Here is a 19,705-nt window from a genome sequence, read left to right as displayed (position 1 = left end):
AAAGAAGGAAGACATGTAGTGGAAGGACCAAGCGAAAGAGACTCTGGATTTGAAAACCTGCATCTAAGAAAAAGATTGTCACAAAAAATGAGAAAGGTATAACTTTTATCAAGAGAAAAATAGACGGTAGTAAAGAAAACCCCAAAGAGGAACAGAATGAAGAATAAAAGTGATAAAAGCTTTGGGATGAAACTAAACTGTGGGAATGCTACAAGGCATATTTAAGAAATGTGTATATGTATGTTTTATCTCTATAAAGATAACAATTACTTGAAGATTGGAATTAATAATAAATTGCATATATGTTTGTCAAAGGAAAACGTAACCTTCAAGATCCTCCTCCTTGCTCTCTATCTGCCATGAGGAGAGCAACCAACCTGCTCTCTCGCCCGCTTCTCCTCATATCGGTGTTTCTCGTTAGTCATCTTGTTGAGACGCTCGCTCTGTTTCTTCTGCTGCCTGGAGCCTCGGCCGAAGAAAATGTAGTTGACGAAGGCATATTCCAGGAGCGCCAGGAACACGAAGACAAAGCAGCCCATGAGATAGACGTCGATGGCTTTGACATAGGGGATTTTGGGCAGGGTTTCCCGAAGGTGCGTGTTGATGGTTGTCATGGTGAGGACTGTGGTGACCCCTGTGGAGGGAGAGTTCAGGCACACATTTAGTCCTTTCAAATGTATTGTTGTCAGGAAAAGATTTTCAGTGGAGAAAGGACAGCTGCATAGCACTTTTTGAAAATATTTTTGGAGATAATAATAATTAAAAAAAAAAAAACCCACAGGGCACCAGGGAGGGATGATTGTGTGAAAAGCCTGCACTAATTCTGCAAAAGAAAGCTGATTCCTGGGTGGAGTGCCTCTCCTCAGGGGCCATGTGGCCTGCCCTTTTTATGCCCAGATTCTGGATTAAATAATCACTGTAACAACATCCCAGGTTGCTCTGTCATCCACTTGACAATGCTGTACAAGATCTGCAAGACAAGTCTTGTGGGTTTGAGCATACATTGATGCAGAGATGCTGGGAGTTGAGTGGCATATTATTGTGGTTGGTGGAACAATTAGCCAGGTGTTTAGACTGGGTTTGGCATTTTTATGGGAGTGAACTGAAGTCTCCTTTTAAATTAGGTTGTTTTAGTTTGTTCCCACCTGGTTCGTCATCCTGCTATCTTTATCCTTGCTTTTGTTGTTTTTTGTGTTTTTAATGTCTTAAAACATTTGTAAACTTCCCAGAATTTCTGGGAACTGGGCAAAATAATAATCAAAATAAGAATAATAAAATACAAATACTTGCAAATAGAAATGCCAAAAGAAAAACCAAGACAGTACACAATAGCAATGATGCTATTAATCAACTGGAGCACCACTTGAAACACCACGGGCATTGACAAAAATCACCATCGGTCAATTACAAAAAGTGGCTTTGCTCAGAAGAGCTTCCATCCAGAGACGAGACCTTTAGGACCATCAAACATCCACATCTGCCTATCCCAGCTCAACAGGTAGACAAGAATGCCAAATCTAGTGTGAACATCTGGCTGACCGTGTGATGAACCAAAATATGAATAATAATCTGAATTGTTGAAGTTCAAATCTTTACAAGTTTAATTTCCAGAATTCATTCTTTTAAAAGGCAATCAAGAATATTAATGTAACTGATATTTCACTTTTTTTTTTTAGAAAAACCATTTAACTTATCCACATTCTTTTAATTCTTGTCCCAGTAATATTTTGACCAACTATAACCCCAGCCATTATCCTTACCCAAATCAGACTTGCCCCAGGTTTTACTTATTACAAAACTGAGTGATTGTGCAGATAACAAAATAACTCTGAAGATTGGTATTCATACTTACAAGGGAATTCAGCGGGTATACTAGATATAATTAACAAAATTGGTAGGGTCATATTGTTTCCCATAATTAGTTGTGAGGGAGAAATATTGTTTATCATTACTTAATCAAATGCCTGATTCCTGTAGAGGTAGATGGTTTATTAATGATAGCCAAGGTCCTGGCTTCAAAGTTGAACAACATCTTCTTATTTGGGTTAGCCTCTCAATTTACATAGACAAAATAAATAGATGTTGCAGAACTTCTGAGAAAAGAGCATTATTGACATGCCGGTACTTACATCCCCAAGAAACAATCTGTGAAAAACAAAACAGACATTTCTTTGCCACCTTTGTAAGCCTTCCCACCTACAGTTTGTAGTAGTAAACTGTAGGTGGGAAGGCTTACAGAGGTGGCAAAGAAATGTCTGTTTTGTTTTTCACAGATTGTTCCTTGGGGATGTAAGTACAGGCATGTCAATAATGCCTTAATAATAACTTTAGAAAACTTTCCCAATTTTTTGAAACATTCATGATAAACATTCTTCTGCTGTTGTAGCCAACTCAGTCTCAAGTCGATGTCAATTTGTAGACCTACCTAGGGCAACCCGGGCTGCGGAGGCATCGTAATTGATCCAGAAAGAGACCCAGGAAAGAATTGTGATGAGAATGGAAGGCATGTATGTCTGAAGGATGAAATAACCAATGTTCCGTTTTATTCGAAAGCTGAGCGATAAGCGAAGATAGGAACCTATCAAATGGATAAGAGGAAAAAACAACATAATGAGAAGGAGATCTTGGAATCATCTCAGTGGAAATTTCTAGTTTTTCACAGCACAGAACTCAACATCAAAGTAATCATTATACACTTTCCAATAGATGGTAAGTAAATCTAGATGACAGATAAGCAGCCGCAATATAAAGTGAAACTTGTAATCCAACTGTCTATTTTCTGTTCTGCTTGAATGAGCAAAGATTATTCTTCCTATGTCCTTCCAGCCCTTTCTAGCAATGAGGGTCCCAGTTGTGTAAATAGCAATAACCATCTGTTTCACAGCCATGTAAATTATAAAATCCTGCAATGCCCAGCCAAAGAGTGTGTGTGGGAGAGAGAGGTGGGGAGGGAGGGGGAAGGGAGGGAGAGAGAGAGAGATGATCCAAAGTAGTCTCAGAGCTCCTGCAGAGACCAGTGGAATCCCTCTTCAGAAAATGGGGCCACTAAGCATCAGAAGAACAACTGACAATTAAACTCTTCTTATCTGCCACCACGTTCTGAGACAAAAGGAGTTGCATTTGTATTTATTGTAACTTAACCGTTTTCAAATATAGTCCTTGCAATGAAACAATAAATCTTAGTTGTTTTTGTCTATGCACTTCATTAATCTACAGTATGGATTTTAATTGATGGTATAGGTTGTGAATGACATTTATTGCAATATTACAGTACTGTAATTGGGCAGCATATGAACTGTAGTAATCTATATATATATAAATACCACTCATGCAGTGGTGGAATTCAATTTTTTTTACGACTGGTTCTGTGGGCATGGCTTGGTGGGCATGGAGTGGCTTGGTGGGCATGGCAGGGGAAGGATACTGTAAAATCTCCATTCCCTCCCCACTCCACCAACCTGCTTTCCAGCTGGGACTTGGGAAGCAGAGAATAGATGGGGGGGGGGCAGGGCCAATCAGAGGTGGTATTTGCCGGTTCTCCAAACTATTCAAAATTTCCACTACCGGTTCTCTAGAACTGATCAGAACCTGTTGAATACCACCTCTGCACTCATGCACCATCACAAAATCTCCATAACCGTAAAGCCTACAAAATTGAAATTTGGCACATATGTTCCTCCCCCTCCCCACCTGAAAATAAATCTATTCCAAATGCAAAACACTAGCAGAGGAGAGGAGTTTCAGTTTCAGTTTTAATTTCACAGTACCAAGCAGTTTTAGTACAGAACAGTTGAGCTAAGTCACACCCAGGCTGCTTACTGTCTCCTTCTTGCTCACAAAGCAAATACTGTTTCAGTTTCCATGTTTCAGTTTCCAAACAGCCTTCAACTCTCTCACATACTGACAGGACGCCAATGGATGCTGGTAGGCAGAGGCACAATCCCCCCCCCTTTATTTTCCTCCTCCAAAACTAAGCTCGATCACATAGTTTCATAGTGAACTTAGCAGAAGCAATTTTTCATAACCTTCATATTTCACAGAGACTCTTCCTTTCCCTTCCTCCCCAAAGTGTGTCTCTCTTTGCCACGTTAGCATTGTTTATTATTCACTAGCTCAAAACCATAAAAATGGTGGCAGACTTTAGAAAAAACCATCCCATGCTACCACCTCTTACAATACTAGACAATACGGTATCAACAGTAGAGACCTTCAAATTTCTAGGTTCTACTATATCACATGACCTAAAATGGACACCTAACATCAAAAATGCCATCAAAAAAGCACAACAAAGAATGTTCTTTCTGTGTGCCAACTCAGAAAGCTCAAACTGCCCAAGGAGCTGCTGATCCAGTTCTACAGAGGAATTATTGAGTCTGTCATCTGCACCTCTATAACTGTCTGGTTTGGTTCTGCAACCCAACAGCACAGATACAGACTTCAGAGAGTAATTAGGACTGCAGAATAAAACAATTACTACCAACCTGCCTTCAATCAAGGACCTGTATACTGCACGAGTCAAAAAGAGGGCTGTGAAAATATTTACAGATCCCTCACATTCTGGACATAAACTGTTTCAACTCCTTCCCTCAAAATGATGTTATAGAGCACTGCACACCAGGACAACTAGGCACAAGAACAGTTTTTTCCCAAAAGTGATCATTCTGCTAAACAAATAATTCCCTCAATACTGTCCAACTATGTACAAAGTCTGCACTACTATTACTGTTAATCTTCTCATTACTCCTTATCACCCATCCCCTCCCATTTGAGACTGTATGACTGTAACTTTGTCACTTGTATCCTTACTATTTATATTGACTGTTTCCTAGTATGATTTGATCGCTTATTGTACCCTATGACTATCATTAAGTGTTGTACCTTATGATTCTTGACTCTTGATGAATGTATCTTTTCTTTTATGTCTATTGAGAGTATTTGCATCAAGACAAATTCCTTGTGTGTCCAATCACATTTGGCCAATAAAGAATTCTATTCTATTCTATTCTATTCTGTTCTGTTCTGTTCTGTTCTGTTCCGTTCAGTTCTGTTCTTTGTAAAGCTATTCAATACCACAGACAATACTGCTACCCTTCAAAGAGACCTCGACTATGTATCAGAATGATCAAACAAATGGCAACTTCAAATCTCAACAAATAAATCTCTGTCTTACATATTGGCAAAAAAAAAATCAGAAAATAAAATACAAGCTGAATAGTCAAGACCTTGTTGATGATCCAAACTCTGTCAAGGATCTTGGAATACTCATCTCTAATGATCTAAGTGCTAGAGCCCACAGTAACTACATACCCAAAAAGGCATTAAGAGTTGTTAACCTAATCCTACGTAGCTTTTTCTCTGGTAATATCACACATCTAACTAGAGCATACAAAACATTTGCTAGACCAATCCTTGAATACAGCTCATCAGTCTGGAACCCTCATTATGTATCTGATATTAATACAGTTGAGAAAGTCCAGAAATATTTCACAAAAGAGTTCTCCATCCCTCTACTCGTTGCAGAATACCTTATACCACCAGACTTGAAATTCTAGACCTAGAAAATCTAGAACTATGCCGCTTTCGGTCCGATCTAAGCATAGGAGATAAAATTATACATTGCAATGTCCTACCTGTCAATGAATACTTCAGCTTCAACCATAACAATACAAGAGCACACAATAGATACAAACTCAAGGTAAACCGCACCAAACTTGATTGCAGGAAATACGACTTCAGCAACAGAGTTGTCAATGTCTGAAATACTCTACCTGACTCTGTAGTTTATTCCCCAAACCCCCAAAACTTTAACCTTAGACTGTCTACTATTGACCTCACCCCTTTCCCAAGAGGTCTGTAGGAGGTGTGCATAAGCACACCAACGTGCCTAACATCCCTGCCCTATTGTTTCTTTTTATTTTTCTTATAAGTATCCATTTCATTTATTCATACATGTTTCATACATCTTTGTGGGAAGAGGAGAAAGTGAATAAGTATCTATGGCTGATTGGTCAGTATCTGCTTTCAGGGAATACAGCAGACAAAATCCAAGAGCAGAACCTATGCTATGACGCAGGACCAACAGAGAGAGAAACACAGGCAATCAGAAATGGGGAGAAGAGTTAGGCACCATTATTACCTGCTCCGGTCTGCTTCAGTGGAAAATGTCTGCCCACGACCGATGGACTGTGTGCCATCAAGTCACGTTCTGCTCCTACACATCACACAATGTTCTCCCTGTTGGTCTGCCCCTCCCTTGGTCTTCAGGACATCCAAGCGTGAGCCCAATGCCACTGTAACAGAGTCTGTTCCCTTTGCTGTTGAGTCACCCCTTTCTTTCCTCAACTATGAAGTCTATTCTAGCGAGCTAAGTTTTTGCATCACGTGCTTAATTATTCTCTTGGTGTTTACACCAAGGCCTTGATGCCCTGAGTAATTGTATGAGAGGGAAGGAAGGAGGAACTCACCTGTGGTAAACTTTGCTTCTCTGGTGACAAGTCTTTGCTCAATGATGGTGAACTGGGGCAGCTCAAGGACCTCCATCCCTGTCACAGCTGAATTGTTTCCTTGCCAAAAGAAAACGATGTCATCAACTGTGTAGCCATCTGGAGAAAAGTGGAGCACAGGGAAAGTCAATGCAAAGCCTGCAGCATATTCCTGAATAGTCAGAGGATGTGGGAGCCACAGACTCACAGGCCACAAGTTAGCATGATATTGCCGATTTATATGAGTGCTACTAGGACTTAATAGCTGTCACAAATGTAAACATAAATTCCTCTGCAAAATGAAAGCATTTTTCTCTCCTCATGAAGAAGCTGTTGCAGCTCTCATATTTTCCTGGGAAATCTTAGGCTTACTGGTTCGGGGAAGCTGTCTTCCAAGTCACCTCCACACAAACACACACACAAAATAAACAAATGCAGAGGACAAACTCAGCCCTCTAAGCTTGCCCCAGCCCTAGGAATTGCACCTTCCACTTCCTAAACGAAAGTGCGGGGGGGGGATCAGGGGTTTCCCCACTCAAATGAGTGGGAAGGATGAGAAAGGTTTGGAAACTCTAATTAATGACATCCAACTACAGGATGTCCCCTACACGGGTGTGTAAGGGGCTGCCTCCTTTGCCTTCCCGGCACGCACACTTTACTCCGCAACCGGGAGGGTCACTCATCCCAGTTAGAGCTGCCCTGGTTCTCTGGAATCCCAAGAAGAATTTGGCTCCCTTTTCACGCCGCCTCTTGGCCGGCCTCGCCTGCATCGAACTGTGGACTGAAGCGCATGAGTCAGGGTGGTCCCAGCTTCCAAGGCCGGCTGTGTCCTTCTGCCTGATACTACAGTAGTTTGCCTGGTGGGGGAGCGGCCATCAAGCGCGTTTTCACCGAGGACAGCGAGCCTCACTTTAAGGTGCGCCATCGGATTTCTGCGCCTCCCACTGCCGCCTCACTCATGGGCACAATGTCAGAATGTGGCTCTCCTAGGACGAGGAGGACAAAAGGGAGAAGCCCTCACCCTCAGCATTGCCTCCTGAGCCCAGCGGGGGAAGGGGGAAACGGCTGGAAGGCCCTGGCAGCCGTGGCTGAGGGAGAGGAGTATGGCGAAGGGCGAGTTCCTCGGCGGCAATGATCCTGAGCCCCAGGATCAGTGGTGGAATTCAATTTTTTTTACTACCGGTTCTGTGGGCATGGCTTGGTTGGCATGGTGTGATGGGCGTGGCAGGGGAAGGATTCTGTAAAATCTCCATTCCCTCCCCACCCCACCAACCTGCTTTCCAGCTCTGTTCTCCTGTGCATGGCAATAAAAGAAGACCCAGGCAATCAGCTGGGACTCGGGAGGCAGAGAATAGATGGGGGCAGGGCCAATCAGAGGTGGTATTTGCCAGTTCTCCTAGCTATTCAAAATTTCCACAACCAGTTCTCCAGAACTGATCAGAACCTGCTGAATACCACCTCTGCCCAGGATATGCAGGAGGCTCGCGCTCTCCACTCCGGCGAAGCTTCAGGCGGGTCCCAGGAGGCCGAGTGTATCCAGCCGGAAGTGGAAAAGCCATAACGGACTCCTTTGCCCGGATGGCAGCTGGCCAACATCCCCCACCCTCCTGTAAGCAGCAAAAGTCTCCTTCCCAATTGCAAGAGGTCATTAAGATGGGTGGGTGGGGGTGTTCTGTGCCACCAGGCAAGTGTGCACTTCCTGCACCCTGAAGACTATCCAGCATCTCCGTTTTGCAATAACACACACACACACACACACACACACACACACACACACACACAGACTCAAAGGTGATTGGCTTCGAATCCATGGAAGGAAATCCCACCCGGTTTTAAAAGGAGTGATTGTAGAAAATTGACAGATGCCCACATCAGAACCCCACTTAGTCCTACTCAGCAGGAAAGGAGACAAAATAGCATTCTGCAAGCAAAGGAGGAGGAGATTTCCCATGGCAGAGTAAGTGTCAAAGGCAGGCAGGCAGGCAGGCAAAGAAGAATCTTCCCACCCACCCACCCTCACCCCATGTTCCTCTTCAAACTCACTAGGGAGCCCATTCCAGTCCAAGCTGGTACTCACAGCTCTCAATTTCCAAAGTGCAATTTTGCTGGTCGAGGGGGTATCTCCTTAAGTCCATCATGCAAGCAGCCGTGGTAGTGATTCTGGGTAGACGGGTGGGGGAGGAAAGAAGGAAGGGAGAAAGAGAGTTAACATGATGGGTTGCTGTTCCCATGACAACCAAAAAGAGAGTGTAGGATAGGAGTGTACATGAGGTGGGGGATAAGAGGAAGAGACCGGCTGTGCAACACAGAATCAACTGTACAGTTTAAAGTAATTTGTGACTCACTGCAGCCAGCCCAGCAACTCTACCAAAACAAGCTAGGAGAGTCAGAAAGAAAAGGTAAGAAGAAAATCAGTAAGTGAACAAGAGACACTCATGTTTGTTACAATACAGTCAAAGCTTACAAATAAATCTAGTTATATGTTGTTATTTTTTTAAATGCAAATGCCTACATCTGAACTCTTCAGAAAAGATCATTTGGCTTGAAACAAAACTAAGTTTCAAATGGAATATGGAAACCAAATCTAATCAAGCATTCTGATTGTCCAAACATGGCTTTTGTAAATGCACTGCAATCCAGTCACAGTCTTAAATCCCTCAAATCATCCACCCGCAAATCACATAAACAAGTTATACAATTGCATTTGACTACCACAGAAAGGCAGCTGCAGATCCATAAATATCAATAGCCAGTTCAAGAACACCAATTTCAGGCCACATAAATGATTCCAGAGCTTTTCAGAGCGTTGGAGAGCAATGTGGAGTCAGAATGAGGCACCCTTGCGATGCCTTTGTGCCCTGCAAAGCTGCCAAAAGGATGGGATGTAGTTGTGTTATGAATTTGATCAAAAGAAGGAGCACAACCTCAGGAGAAGAGGGACCCTAAACAATGGAAAAGCAAAAATTTTGATACAAGATGAGGACGACAAAGTGAGAAATCCCAGAAATCTGATTGGCTGGCAGAGCTGGGAAAGACCATGCAGGAGGTAGAAGTTGAGGTCATCGGATGATTAGATTAGAATAACAGAGTTGGAAGGGCCCTTGTAGGTCATCTAGTCCAGCGGTTGCCAACCGGTGGGCCATGGGAAAATTTTGGTGGGCCACAGAGAAATCTCACCCCCAGAACACCCCCACAAAGCAATTAATCCAGGCTGCACAGAAACACAAGACTGCACCACCCACATGGCCGGCAGGAACCCTCCCCACCCACTCACTCCTTACCTGGTAAACTTGCCTGCTAAATTGCTATTTTTCCTTTTTCCAACCATCATCTGTTCTGCTGTGCCGGGAGATTTAGATTAGCTAGGAAGCAGGAAATGGTTGGATTTCTTGCTTTCTGGCTAGTCTTTAGATCTTCAGCTCAGCACAGCCGAACCTCCCTTAGGACTGAAGGTTTGCTTGCAAGCAAATTTAAGAAACTGAGCTAGGCAATGGCAGTTAGATAGATCACTGAATGATTCTGTGAGCAATTCAATCTGCCTGCTTTGCCTGATTTTGGGTAAAAGTTGCTTTTATAAAAAAATTCAATATTTACATGCATGGTGTGTTGTGAGTTAATTTTGTGAGTTTGCTTACTAGCAAATTTTATGTGACAGACTGAGCTAGCCAATGGCAGATAGATAGATCTCTGAATGAATCTGTGATTCTGTGAGCAACTCAATCTGCCTGCTTTGCCTGATTTGGGGTAAAGTTGCTCTTTTTTTTTATAAAAAATTCAATATTTATATAAATATTTATAATATTTACATACAAGCCATGCTCAGCCAGTCACATGACCACCAAGCCACACCCACAAATTAGGCCATGCCCACAGAACCGGTTAGTGGTTCCTGGGATCTAAAATTATGAGTTTGGTGGTCCCTGAGGTCCAAAAGGTTGGCGATCCCTGATCTAGTCCAACCTCCCCTGCCGAAGCAGACCTGGGCTGGTTAAACAGTGTATAATGTGCTGGTTAGACAGCATAGTTAGTTTGGGAATGGGAGCTGTCCCCTTAAGGGAATACCTCATGGGAAATGTAGTTATTGCCTCATGGGAGATGTAGTTCATGTCATGTGGTCACATCTGTAATCCTGATTGGTCACTGGAATTGACCGCTGGTTGGGCTGGGGGGAGTTTTGGTCATTCTTGCCTAGACCCAACATCATGCTAGAGTCTTCCCTTGCTGTCTCGTTATGTGATGAAGATAACTATCTTTTCACACTATGAAGTTGACAATGCAAAGATTGGACATTAGATGAATCTCAGCATAACTGTGAGTTATACCTTGAGGATGCCTAATATAATTCAATAAAGACATTTTGTATGGAAGCCTTTGTAGTGTTTAGCTGCTTATCCTAGGTATTTTGGGAAGATAAATAATGCCTGGGGCAAGATAGACCCTACAGCATTTTTGACAGATGGCAGTCCAGTCTCTTCTTGAAAGCTTCCAGGGATGAAGCTCCCACATTATCCTGATGGAGGATGGAGCGTTGGGGTTACTCTGGTGCAAGTCGCTTCTCAGGGCTGCCCTCAGGCTGTGCTGTGAGCAAGTGAGGAGGTTGTTTGGACAGCACCATCTTCTTAGTTATTCTTCCCTGTCTCCAAGAGCTGTGACACGATGCTGGGAACTGACTGCTCTGGGAAGTCTGAATGATTTATCTGGAGTAACTGAGAAGCTTTGGCCTTACCTGCTTCATTGCGACAATGGAGATAGAAACGGTACCTTGATATGGTGCTAAAGAAACCATTATTGATGCATCACAGTTTCATTTTCTTTTAGAAAAAATGTCCTCCCTCCCTTTTATTTCTTGCCTTCGCCCTTTCCAACCTGATTCTTGTAGTGACTATGAGATGGAGGTGGCTTGTTTACCTGGCTGAATGATGTTCCTTTGAAAAGCGATCAGAATAATTCCTTCTTGTGGGTATAGTTTTTAAACTCTGCCCCAGAGTTTAAAAACAGGCGGCATATACTTCATAGTTCCAATGAATTAGTGGGTGAGTGCACAAGAGTGCATGTGTTCATTGAGCAGATCAGTGATGAAGTTATGTGATCTTGGGAGCTATGCAGTGGGTCCTTCAGTATTATTATCATCACCATGGCTTTAATAGGCATTTTAAAATAGGCATTATCCAAAAAGCAGTGGAGCAACTGCCTCCAGCCTGAACTGATGTCACCTAAGTAGAATCAGACTTGTTCAAGCTAAATCCAGATAAAACAAACCTGGTTCTTATAAAGATGGCTAATGATGAATGGCAGTTCAGAGTAATCCTTCTGTTGCATTCATAGGTTGTCTAACGCTTATAGTTCTGATAAGTAGCACAAGAAGACTTCTGGAACTAAAGTCTTGGCTCAGTTGCATGAATCCGCACACAGAGGTATCTTCTTCAGAAGAGCTATTGCTTGTCTGGAAGAATAGCACTTTGTGCATTGATCCTGAATATTTCCATTTTTATTACTACCAGCACAGAAGACATGGAAATTTCAACTTGGTCACTGTGGCTGGTTCTGTCTGTGCCACATATCAGTTTCTGAGCAGGAGTCAGATGGGGCTGAGAAAAGCAAACTGTGGTTGGGGAGGCATTTCAGAGTGAGTTTGTTCCTAGTCTTACTGCCTTGTTCTTTGATCAACTACCACCCTGAAAACCACCAGACTTTTCACATATTAGTTTTTGTAGATGTCTTGCAATAGAGGTAGCCCAGGTTTGCCGTACATACTTAGCAGTGATGTTCTCCAAGCTTTTCTACAGAACTCAATTGGTACAAGTTAAAATTGTCCTGAAGCCAAGGGAGCTTTGACCATGCTTTTTTTTTTTAAAGGAAGAGCCTCCTATGGATTCTACTTGCAATCTTTTATTACTGCATAATAAGGTCAGTACAAACAGCTATTTCATAACAAGAAATGGAACCAATAGAAGAGAATATTTGATGGTTGAACCATGGGGGGTCTTCGGTGCTCTCCAAACATGGTTGTTTTCTTGCAGACATTGCATTACCTAACTAAGGAATATCATCAATGCAAAAGAAACTCTTAACTGGCTCTGCTGATCACAATCTTCTGAGAGATGTTCCCACTTTTTTCAAGAACAAAAGTACCTGGAAATTTATTCTGCAGCTCTGAAAAATCTGCATGAAGCCTTCACTCTATCATTCATGTTGATCTGGCCAGTGAAGAGTTGCTTTCATCCTTAGATGATTGTGTTTCTAGTTGCAATGGCTGGAATCCTATGCCCCTTGCCTGTTGTGGTTCACTGGCAGCCGGTGCAGACGGCAGAGGTATTGGATAGTGAAGACGAAAGGGAACCAATCAGGGAGTCTGGCGAGGACTTGGATGAGGGTCCTGCAATTGATGCAGGGATGGGGCCAGAACTATTGTGTAAAGCCCTGTGTGAGGTCTGTGTGCTAGGTCTGGCTGGAGCTCCAGTTTGATTGTCAAGGCTCAATTTCCCAAAAGCAGGATTCTCAGCAGCCCCTGGCAAATGTCTCAGAATGGGTGCAGTTCAGAGGCTGAGCTTAAGGCACTCCTCGAGCAACATGTCCTCCATTTAAAGGGAACGCTTGCTTTTCCAGGAACATGGAGCGAGGTGACAATGTAGACCGTGAAGATGCAAAGGGAAAATCAGGAAGATGGAGGCAGAGAGATAACCAGCAACGATCTGATAATTTTGTCTCTCTGTAGTTGGAAGCCTTGAGGGTGCCTCTGCTGCTGTCCCATGCCCTATAAAGAGGTACAAAGGAATGGGGGAACTTAGGAAAAGCATACCCTCAGGTAAATCGGGATCACTTGCCAAAGTCTGGGGGTGGGTGAGGTCTGTTCAACACACAGCTGGGAGCATTTCCTCCCGAGAGGGGCTAAGCGCAGCTCCCAGGAATGGACTGGCTGCCAGCGGTAAGTAAGCAACTCCCTGAGGCAGCAGCTGGTCTTAAAGCATCCCTTCTAGGGAGGGTTAGCCCTTCACAAGAGTCACGAACTGACTGGTGCTCTATGTGGAGATAGAGGAAAAGAGCCTGCGGGTCTTCCTTGTAATTCAAGAGAGCTCTTGGCTCTCTGAGAGTGACAGAGAAGCCACCATTTTGAGAACCACCAATTCCTAGCATTTTAGGGTTGGTGAGGTCACGTTTGCTGTGGCGGATTCAGAGGGTTTTCACTGGAAGCAAGGCATTAGGTGTGCTCAGTCTGCGGTCACGCAACCCTCTGTATTGCAGGTTTGGGGTCCTCATCCTCTGGGCCAGACAAGGCCAGACAAGCAGCAAACAATAGGAAGACTCTTGTGTCTGTCCTGGATTAAGGAAAAATGGTTTTGAAATGTACACAATATTGTAAAAAGTTCACAAGTGGGAGTGATAACAAAGATAACTGTATTCAAAAGAAGGTAACACCAGTAAATGTGTTTCCCTATTTAAATACACAACTTTTGGACATTAAAACAAAGTTTCCATGTGAACATTGTCAGAAAAAGACGGTAAGACCCCGCTCTCCAAACTGCTGTTGCAAGCAAACTCTCCCTGCCCTGAATTTGGGGACCATGGGGATTAAGCATTGACCTCCTGCTGCATGACCTCCTTCCAGGCCTGCCTTTGGGGACCCCCTTGTGTAGGGCCACTCTCTTTTCTTTGAATATAGTTCCTGGTTCCCTGATCATCCCGTTCATTTCAGTTTCTCTTCCTCTTTCTTAAAAGTGTGATGCCCAGAATTGGACACAGAGTACTTGAGGTAGAAACTGGCAAATGCAGAACTATGATCTTGCCTGATAGGGTAAGCTATAGTTTATTTGTTTATATTTCTCATTTCTTAACCACCATCTGCCTCAGAGAGGCATTCTCTGGGTGGTGTACAATTTAATTAATAAAATTAAGCATTAAAACGGAACAATTTAAGATTTAAAAATATAAAACATTATAAGATTACAAAAGATGGAGAAAACCAAGATGAGTAGGGTAGGAGCGTGGAGGTGGGCTGTTTCCCATAGGGCCAACCAGACCCATGGTTGTGTGGGCTCTGCTCCCTTTGTGGAAGACCAAAAGGCTGGGGACTTGCCTCATCTCTGGGGGGGGGCGGGGGTGGGGGGGCTAAGAAGATGTTCCACCATGCAGCGGTGGTGGCAGAAGTGGAAATTCTTTGACTGATGGAGCCTGAAGACTGCCTGCCCTGCCTGAATGAGTGGGATAGACTGATGTGATGGCATGAAGCCGGTTCCACAAGCAACCTGGCTCAATGCCATGTAAGGCTTAGTAGGTAATAATCAACACCTTGAATGAGACACAGAAGCAAACTGGCACCCAGTGCAGTTCACGGAGCAGAAGTGTTATACCTTTGGGCACCCAGTTATACTCTGGGCACCCAGTATAGCTCACATGGCTGCCTTCTGCACCAGTTCAAGGTTCTTTCTGAGTGTAGCCCCATGTAGAGCACAGTTGGGAAATGACTTGTGCATACGTACTGAGCAGAAGCCCCCCCCCACCCCCACCCCCAGGGAGCGGCATAAGTGGTACACAAGGCGCAAAGGCCCTCCTGGCCATGGCCACACATGACCCATCCAGGACCAAAGATAGTAAACCCCTGGCCTGGACACAGAGGGCCCAACCCACAGCCACTCTATCTAGAGTTCAACTGAAGTCAGTCGTTCCCCATGCAGACCCCCACAGCCTCCAGGCACTGCGAAAGGGCACCCACTGCATCATTCGCTTCACCCAGAATGGAGATACGCAGCTGTGTATTAGCCCCAAATGATAGAGAAGTTAGCATTTTAGGAGCCACGTCACTTGTTGCTGATTCATACAGAGTTAGTGATCCACTCTTGTTCTTTGACACTTTCCCTGCATATCCTATATTGGCATAGCCATATATGCCCTCACGTCTTCTTCCCAACAGCCTGCTGGGATGCATATCCCCTCCTCAAAAAATATGAAGCCCAAATGGAAGGAGTTGATTACTTCTGCCTTTTCTTAATTACCCTTGTATTTTTGCCATTTTCAGCGCTGGACTATATTGCCTGTTTTCTTCATGGCTGGGTCAGATAGCTACCTTTGTTTTACTTTCAGCTTTGCGTGATCACATGACCTCAGATTTTAATACAGTCCAGACTCACTGGTAACTTTCCACCACTCTTATCCTTAGTGAAATAGCCTCCTCTAACAAATATCTTCCTCTAGCGTGGGTCAGGTGGACTCTACCCCTCTCTGGTGACCATAGCATAGCTTCTAAACAATTCTGTGCTATAAAGGAATTCAATCTGAACTGAATACTTCTTATGGATTGTTAAAAGCCACACACCAACTGCACTCAATTATCCCCCTTGTGTGGAGATCACACATTCTTTCAAGCCAGAAATGGCAAATGGAAAGGAATCCCTTAGCTTGGTTTAAGCCAAAATTTATTCAAGGCAGCTGAACTTCAATTGTCCTGTGCAAACTGAAATAACCATTTAGACATCAATGTGTAACACATGCATTTTGGTCACAAACTATTGCAGCATTGCTACAAAGCCACTGATTATGAGAAAACTGCAATTTTTTATTTCTAGATTTAGACTTAAGATCAGAAGCCTTTTTGAAATGGTACTGGAGGTAACCTTGGAAACCATACAAATAATTCAAACCCAGATCATTTTTCTAAATTACTGGGAAAATATATTCATATTGTTACATACAATCACAATACAAACACATCACAGAAAAGCCAGCTTTCTCCTCATTTCACTACAACAAAGGGTAGAATTCAGACAGAATGCTCTGTTTTGGACTCACCTCAAGCCATAAAGAACAGTCCCATCTGGGTGAAGCCGGATCATCCGGTTCTTGACTGTTACCCCATGCAGGAAGGACTTCTTGTCATTTAGGAAATATGTATCAGGGAGCCACAGCTGGTCAGCCACCCGATTATCCAGGGTGAGATTTAGAGCTAGATCACTATATGCTAGACGTTTATCTTGCCAACTTTGCTGGAAGTACATGGTGATGGTATAGTCCTGTGAACACAAGTGGAGAAGCCATGGGCTAAATGTCAGAAGAATGGCCATCAGACCTGGATGGAAACTGATCAAGGAGAGATGAACCTAGAAATAAGAGACATTTTCTGAGAGTGAGCCTGTCAGAAGTTGTGGGTGCTTCATCACTGGAGGCTTTGAAGAAGAGACTGACAGTCATCTATCAGAAATGGTACAGAATCTCCTGCTTGAGCATGGGAGTTGGACTAGATGATCTACAAGGTCCCTTCCAACACTCTTATTCTATTCTGTCTTTTCTAGGCAGCAGCACAGAGAATACCAGGGTATCGTACAGTAACTGGATTCTCTGAGAAAGACATGGAACATAGAATAATAGGGTACATGGAGGTATTCTAGTCCAACCCCTTGCTTAAGCATGAGACTCTAAACCATTTTGGATAATGGTTGCCTGGTCTCTTCTTGAAAACCTTAGTTTTCAAGGGATGGAGTACCCACAACTTCTAGAGATAAACTATCCCACTGATTCTTTACTATCATGAAAATTCTTCTTAATTCTAGGTTGGTTGTCTCTGATGATCTGCCACCCGTTACTTCTTGTCCTGCCCTCAGGTGCTTTGAAGAATAGGTTGACCCTTTCTTCTCTCGACAGCCTTTGAACCAGTAGAAGACTGCTATTGTATCATCCCTAGTCCTTCTCTTCATTAGACTAGACGTACCTGGTTCTCTCACTTGTTTATCATATGGTTTAGCCTCCCTGACCATCTTTGTTGGTCTTCTCTGTACTCTTTCTAGGGCCTCATCGTTGTTTTTGTATCTTGGGGACCAGAACGGAATGCAGTATTCCAAATGTGATTTCACCGTTGCAGTATAAAGTGGTACTGTCACTTCACAAGATTGTGAAACTATCCCTCTATTGATGCAACCTAGGACTACATTGGCTTTTTTGGTGGCTATAGCACACTGATGACTGATATTTAAGTGGATCTTCATGGAAAATAAGCAGGCAAACCTCTACTAGGACACCTAGAACCCCTTCACAGTTGCTACTTTTGAGTCAGGTATCACCTATTCTCTACCTGTGCATTTGGTTTTTTCTTGTCTCTGTATAAGACCTTACTTTTCTCACCACAGAATTACATTTTGTTGGATAGGGCCTAATGTTCCAATAGTCAAGGCCTTTCTGAATCTTGAGTCTATCTTCCAAAGTATTAGATACTCTTCTAAAGCAGGACTGTAAATTCCCAGCCTGCAGGCCGGATGCATCTCAGGCTGGCCATGCCTGCTTTAGCAAAGGGGAAAAAAGTCCTGATATGTCATGTGACACCACCGTGACAACGTGAGTTTGACATCCCTGTTCTAAAGTGTTAGCTTGGTGTCATCTGCAAATTTGATGAGGTTCTGACCAGTTCTGAAGAACCGGTAGCGGAAATTTTGAGTAGTTCGGAGAACCGGCAAATACCACCTCTGATTGGAGATTTTACAGTATCCTTCTCCTGCCACGCCCACCAAGCCACACCCACAGAACCGGTAGTAAAAAAAATTGAATCCCACCACTGCTCCATTTATATCATTCATGAAGAAATTGAATAGTGGGGCCAAGACAGAACTTTGAGGTGGTCCACTGCATGCTTTTCTCTAGGTAAAAGTAGTTCCATAGAAGACTACCACTGAGTGCGGCTGGTCAGTCAGTTACAAATCCATCCAGCAGTGATGCTGCCTTTCCCACAGTCTTCTATTTTGCCAAGAAGTAGGCTATTTTTTCCAGAGCCATATTGAAATCTAGGTAAACCATGTCTACAGCATTTCCCTGATCCGCTAATCTAATCACTTTGTCAAATAAGGCACTAAGATTTGTCTGCCATGACCTGTTTTTGAAAAACCCATGCTGGCTTCTAATTGTTTTGTTCATTTGCTCACAAATGCACTGCTTGGTTATTTTTTCCATACAAAACCAACATATTTTGGGCCTATGCAAAGGTCTGCTCCTTTGAGAAGTCCATGTTTCTGGAAAAAGCAGAAATAATCAAGACAGCCAGCAACAGGTGGATGGATTATAGTGCCAATGGGTGCATGTTTGAAGAACTGAAGGACCAGACTGGGGACTGATCATACTAGAAGAAATCTATGTGGTTGCCAAGAGATGACCCCAACTTAGTGGAACATAAGCAGGCAAACCTGCCATTTTTAAAAAAACAGTAAGTGTGACCTATTGTCTGTAGCAAAGCAGCTGTGGGATTATTTATTGCCCTGATTAAGCAACTTGTGCGAATACAGCCATTCTGTTTCACTGTGCCTCCCCCTCAGTGTCTGCCTTCCCTTTGCACTGATCACACTTCAGTCCGTGAGGTGGGGTGCCCAGATTCTGGTCTGCCCAAAGGCTCAATTCCCTTCCTTGATAGAAATATGGTCTTCATTCTGCATTTCAGTCGGAGGAGGAGGAGGAGGAGGAGGAGGAGGAAGAGGAGACTGATGGCCTCTGTGTTTAACCATTTCACTGCTGTTTTGAGTTTGCAAAGCTTTTGCTTTAAGACCTGCTTAGAACATAGTAAAGAGAATAATTTCCAAAATACAGCAGTATTAAAACTTAATTATTTATGGAATTCTGCCAATCAGAGATATGGAAAAAAATGATTCTGTGGGAACAATGGTAAGAAAGAAGTTATAGAGATGGGAATGCAGAGCTGTGAATGCTGCTGGAAAGAACTGGAGAATGGTCCAGGAGAATGCCTGCCTGGCACTGGCTGAGGAGACCCAACCCATCTGCAGGCTCCAGGTGACGGCCAAGCCTTCTGCGTGGAAGGAAGCAGTGCTCCAAGATGAAGGTGCCTAGGCCTGTCCTGGGGCCCCCCAACAAGAAGGGGCTGCATCCCTTTATCCTGTTGCATAGCAACGCTTTATTGCCTTGCGATCCTAAGTGCTCCCTCCCCTCACCAGGCCTCCCCTTCCTCACACTTGGCAGGCAAGAACAAAAGAAGAGAAAGAAGGAAATCACAAATGCATTTGGAGTGTCTTATCGGAGTGAGACCAACATGCTGAACTGACTGCCCCAACAGCAGAACAGTTCCTAAGTGCACATGCACACACATGCGCACCCCACCCCCTGAGTTGTATTTTACCCAGGGCCTCTCTGACTTCCAGACAGGCTCTGCAGCACAACAAACGTCCCAGGGAAAGCTATTACAGAGGCAGCACTTCCAAACGTGCATGCAGGTAAGAAGAATACTTAAGGGGGGACAGTAA

At 43.6% G+C, this 19,705-nt stretch overlaps 1 protein-coding gene across 1 annotated transcript in view; it reads right to left on the bottom strand.

Annotated features, from left to right (window-relative positions):
• The window catches only part of LOC113446750 (gamma-aminobutyric acid receptor subunit beta-4), a 53,039-nt gene that overhangs the window by 11,291 nt on the left and 22,043 nt on the right, over nt 1-19,705 (bottom strand). Inside the window, exons 4-8 of the mRNA XM_026716533.2 lie at nt 16,266-16,486; nt 8,560-8,642; nt 6,465-6,602; nt 2,426-2,578; nt 378-634 (exon numbers count right to left, since the gene is read on the bottom strand). Coding sequence (XP_026572318.2) covers nt 378-634; nt 2,426-2,578; nt 6,465-6,602; nt 8,560-8,642; nt 16,266-16,486 — 852 coding nt within the window. The remainder of the gene's footprint in view (nt 1-377; nt 635-2,425; nt 2,579-6,464; nt 6,603-8,559; nt 8,643-16,265; nt 16,487-19,705) is intronic.

Source organism: Pseudonaja textilis, chromosome 12, assembly GCF_049901715.1.
Source record: "Pseudonaja textilis isolate UNSWEBS1 chromosome 12, rPseTex1.2, whole genome shotgun sequence".
In the NCBI taxonomy this organism is placed as follows: Eukaryota; Metazoa; Chordata; class Lepidosauria; order Squamata; family Elapidae; genus Pseudonaja; species Pseudonaja textilis.
The sequence above is the reverse complement of the archived record's forward strand: the minus strand, read 5'-3'. Positions and strand labels throughout refer to the sequence as shown.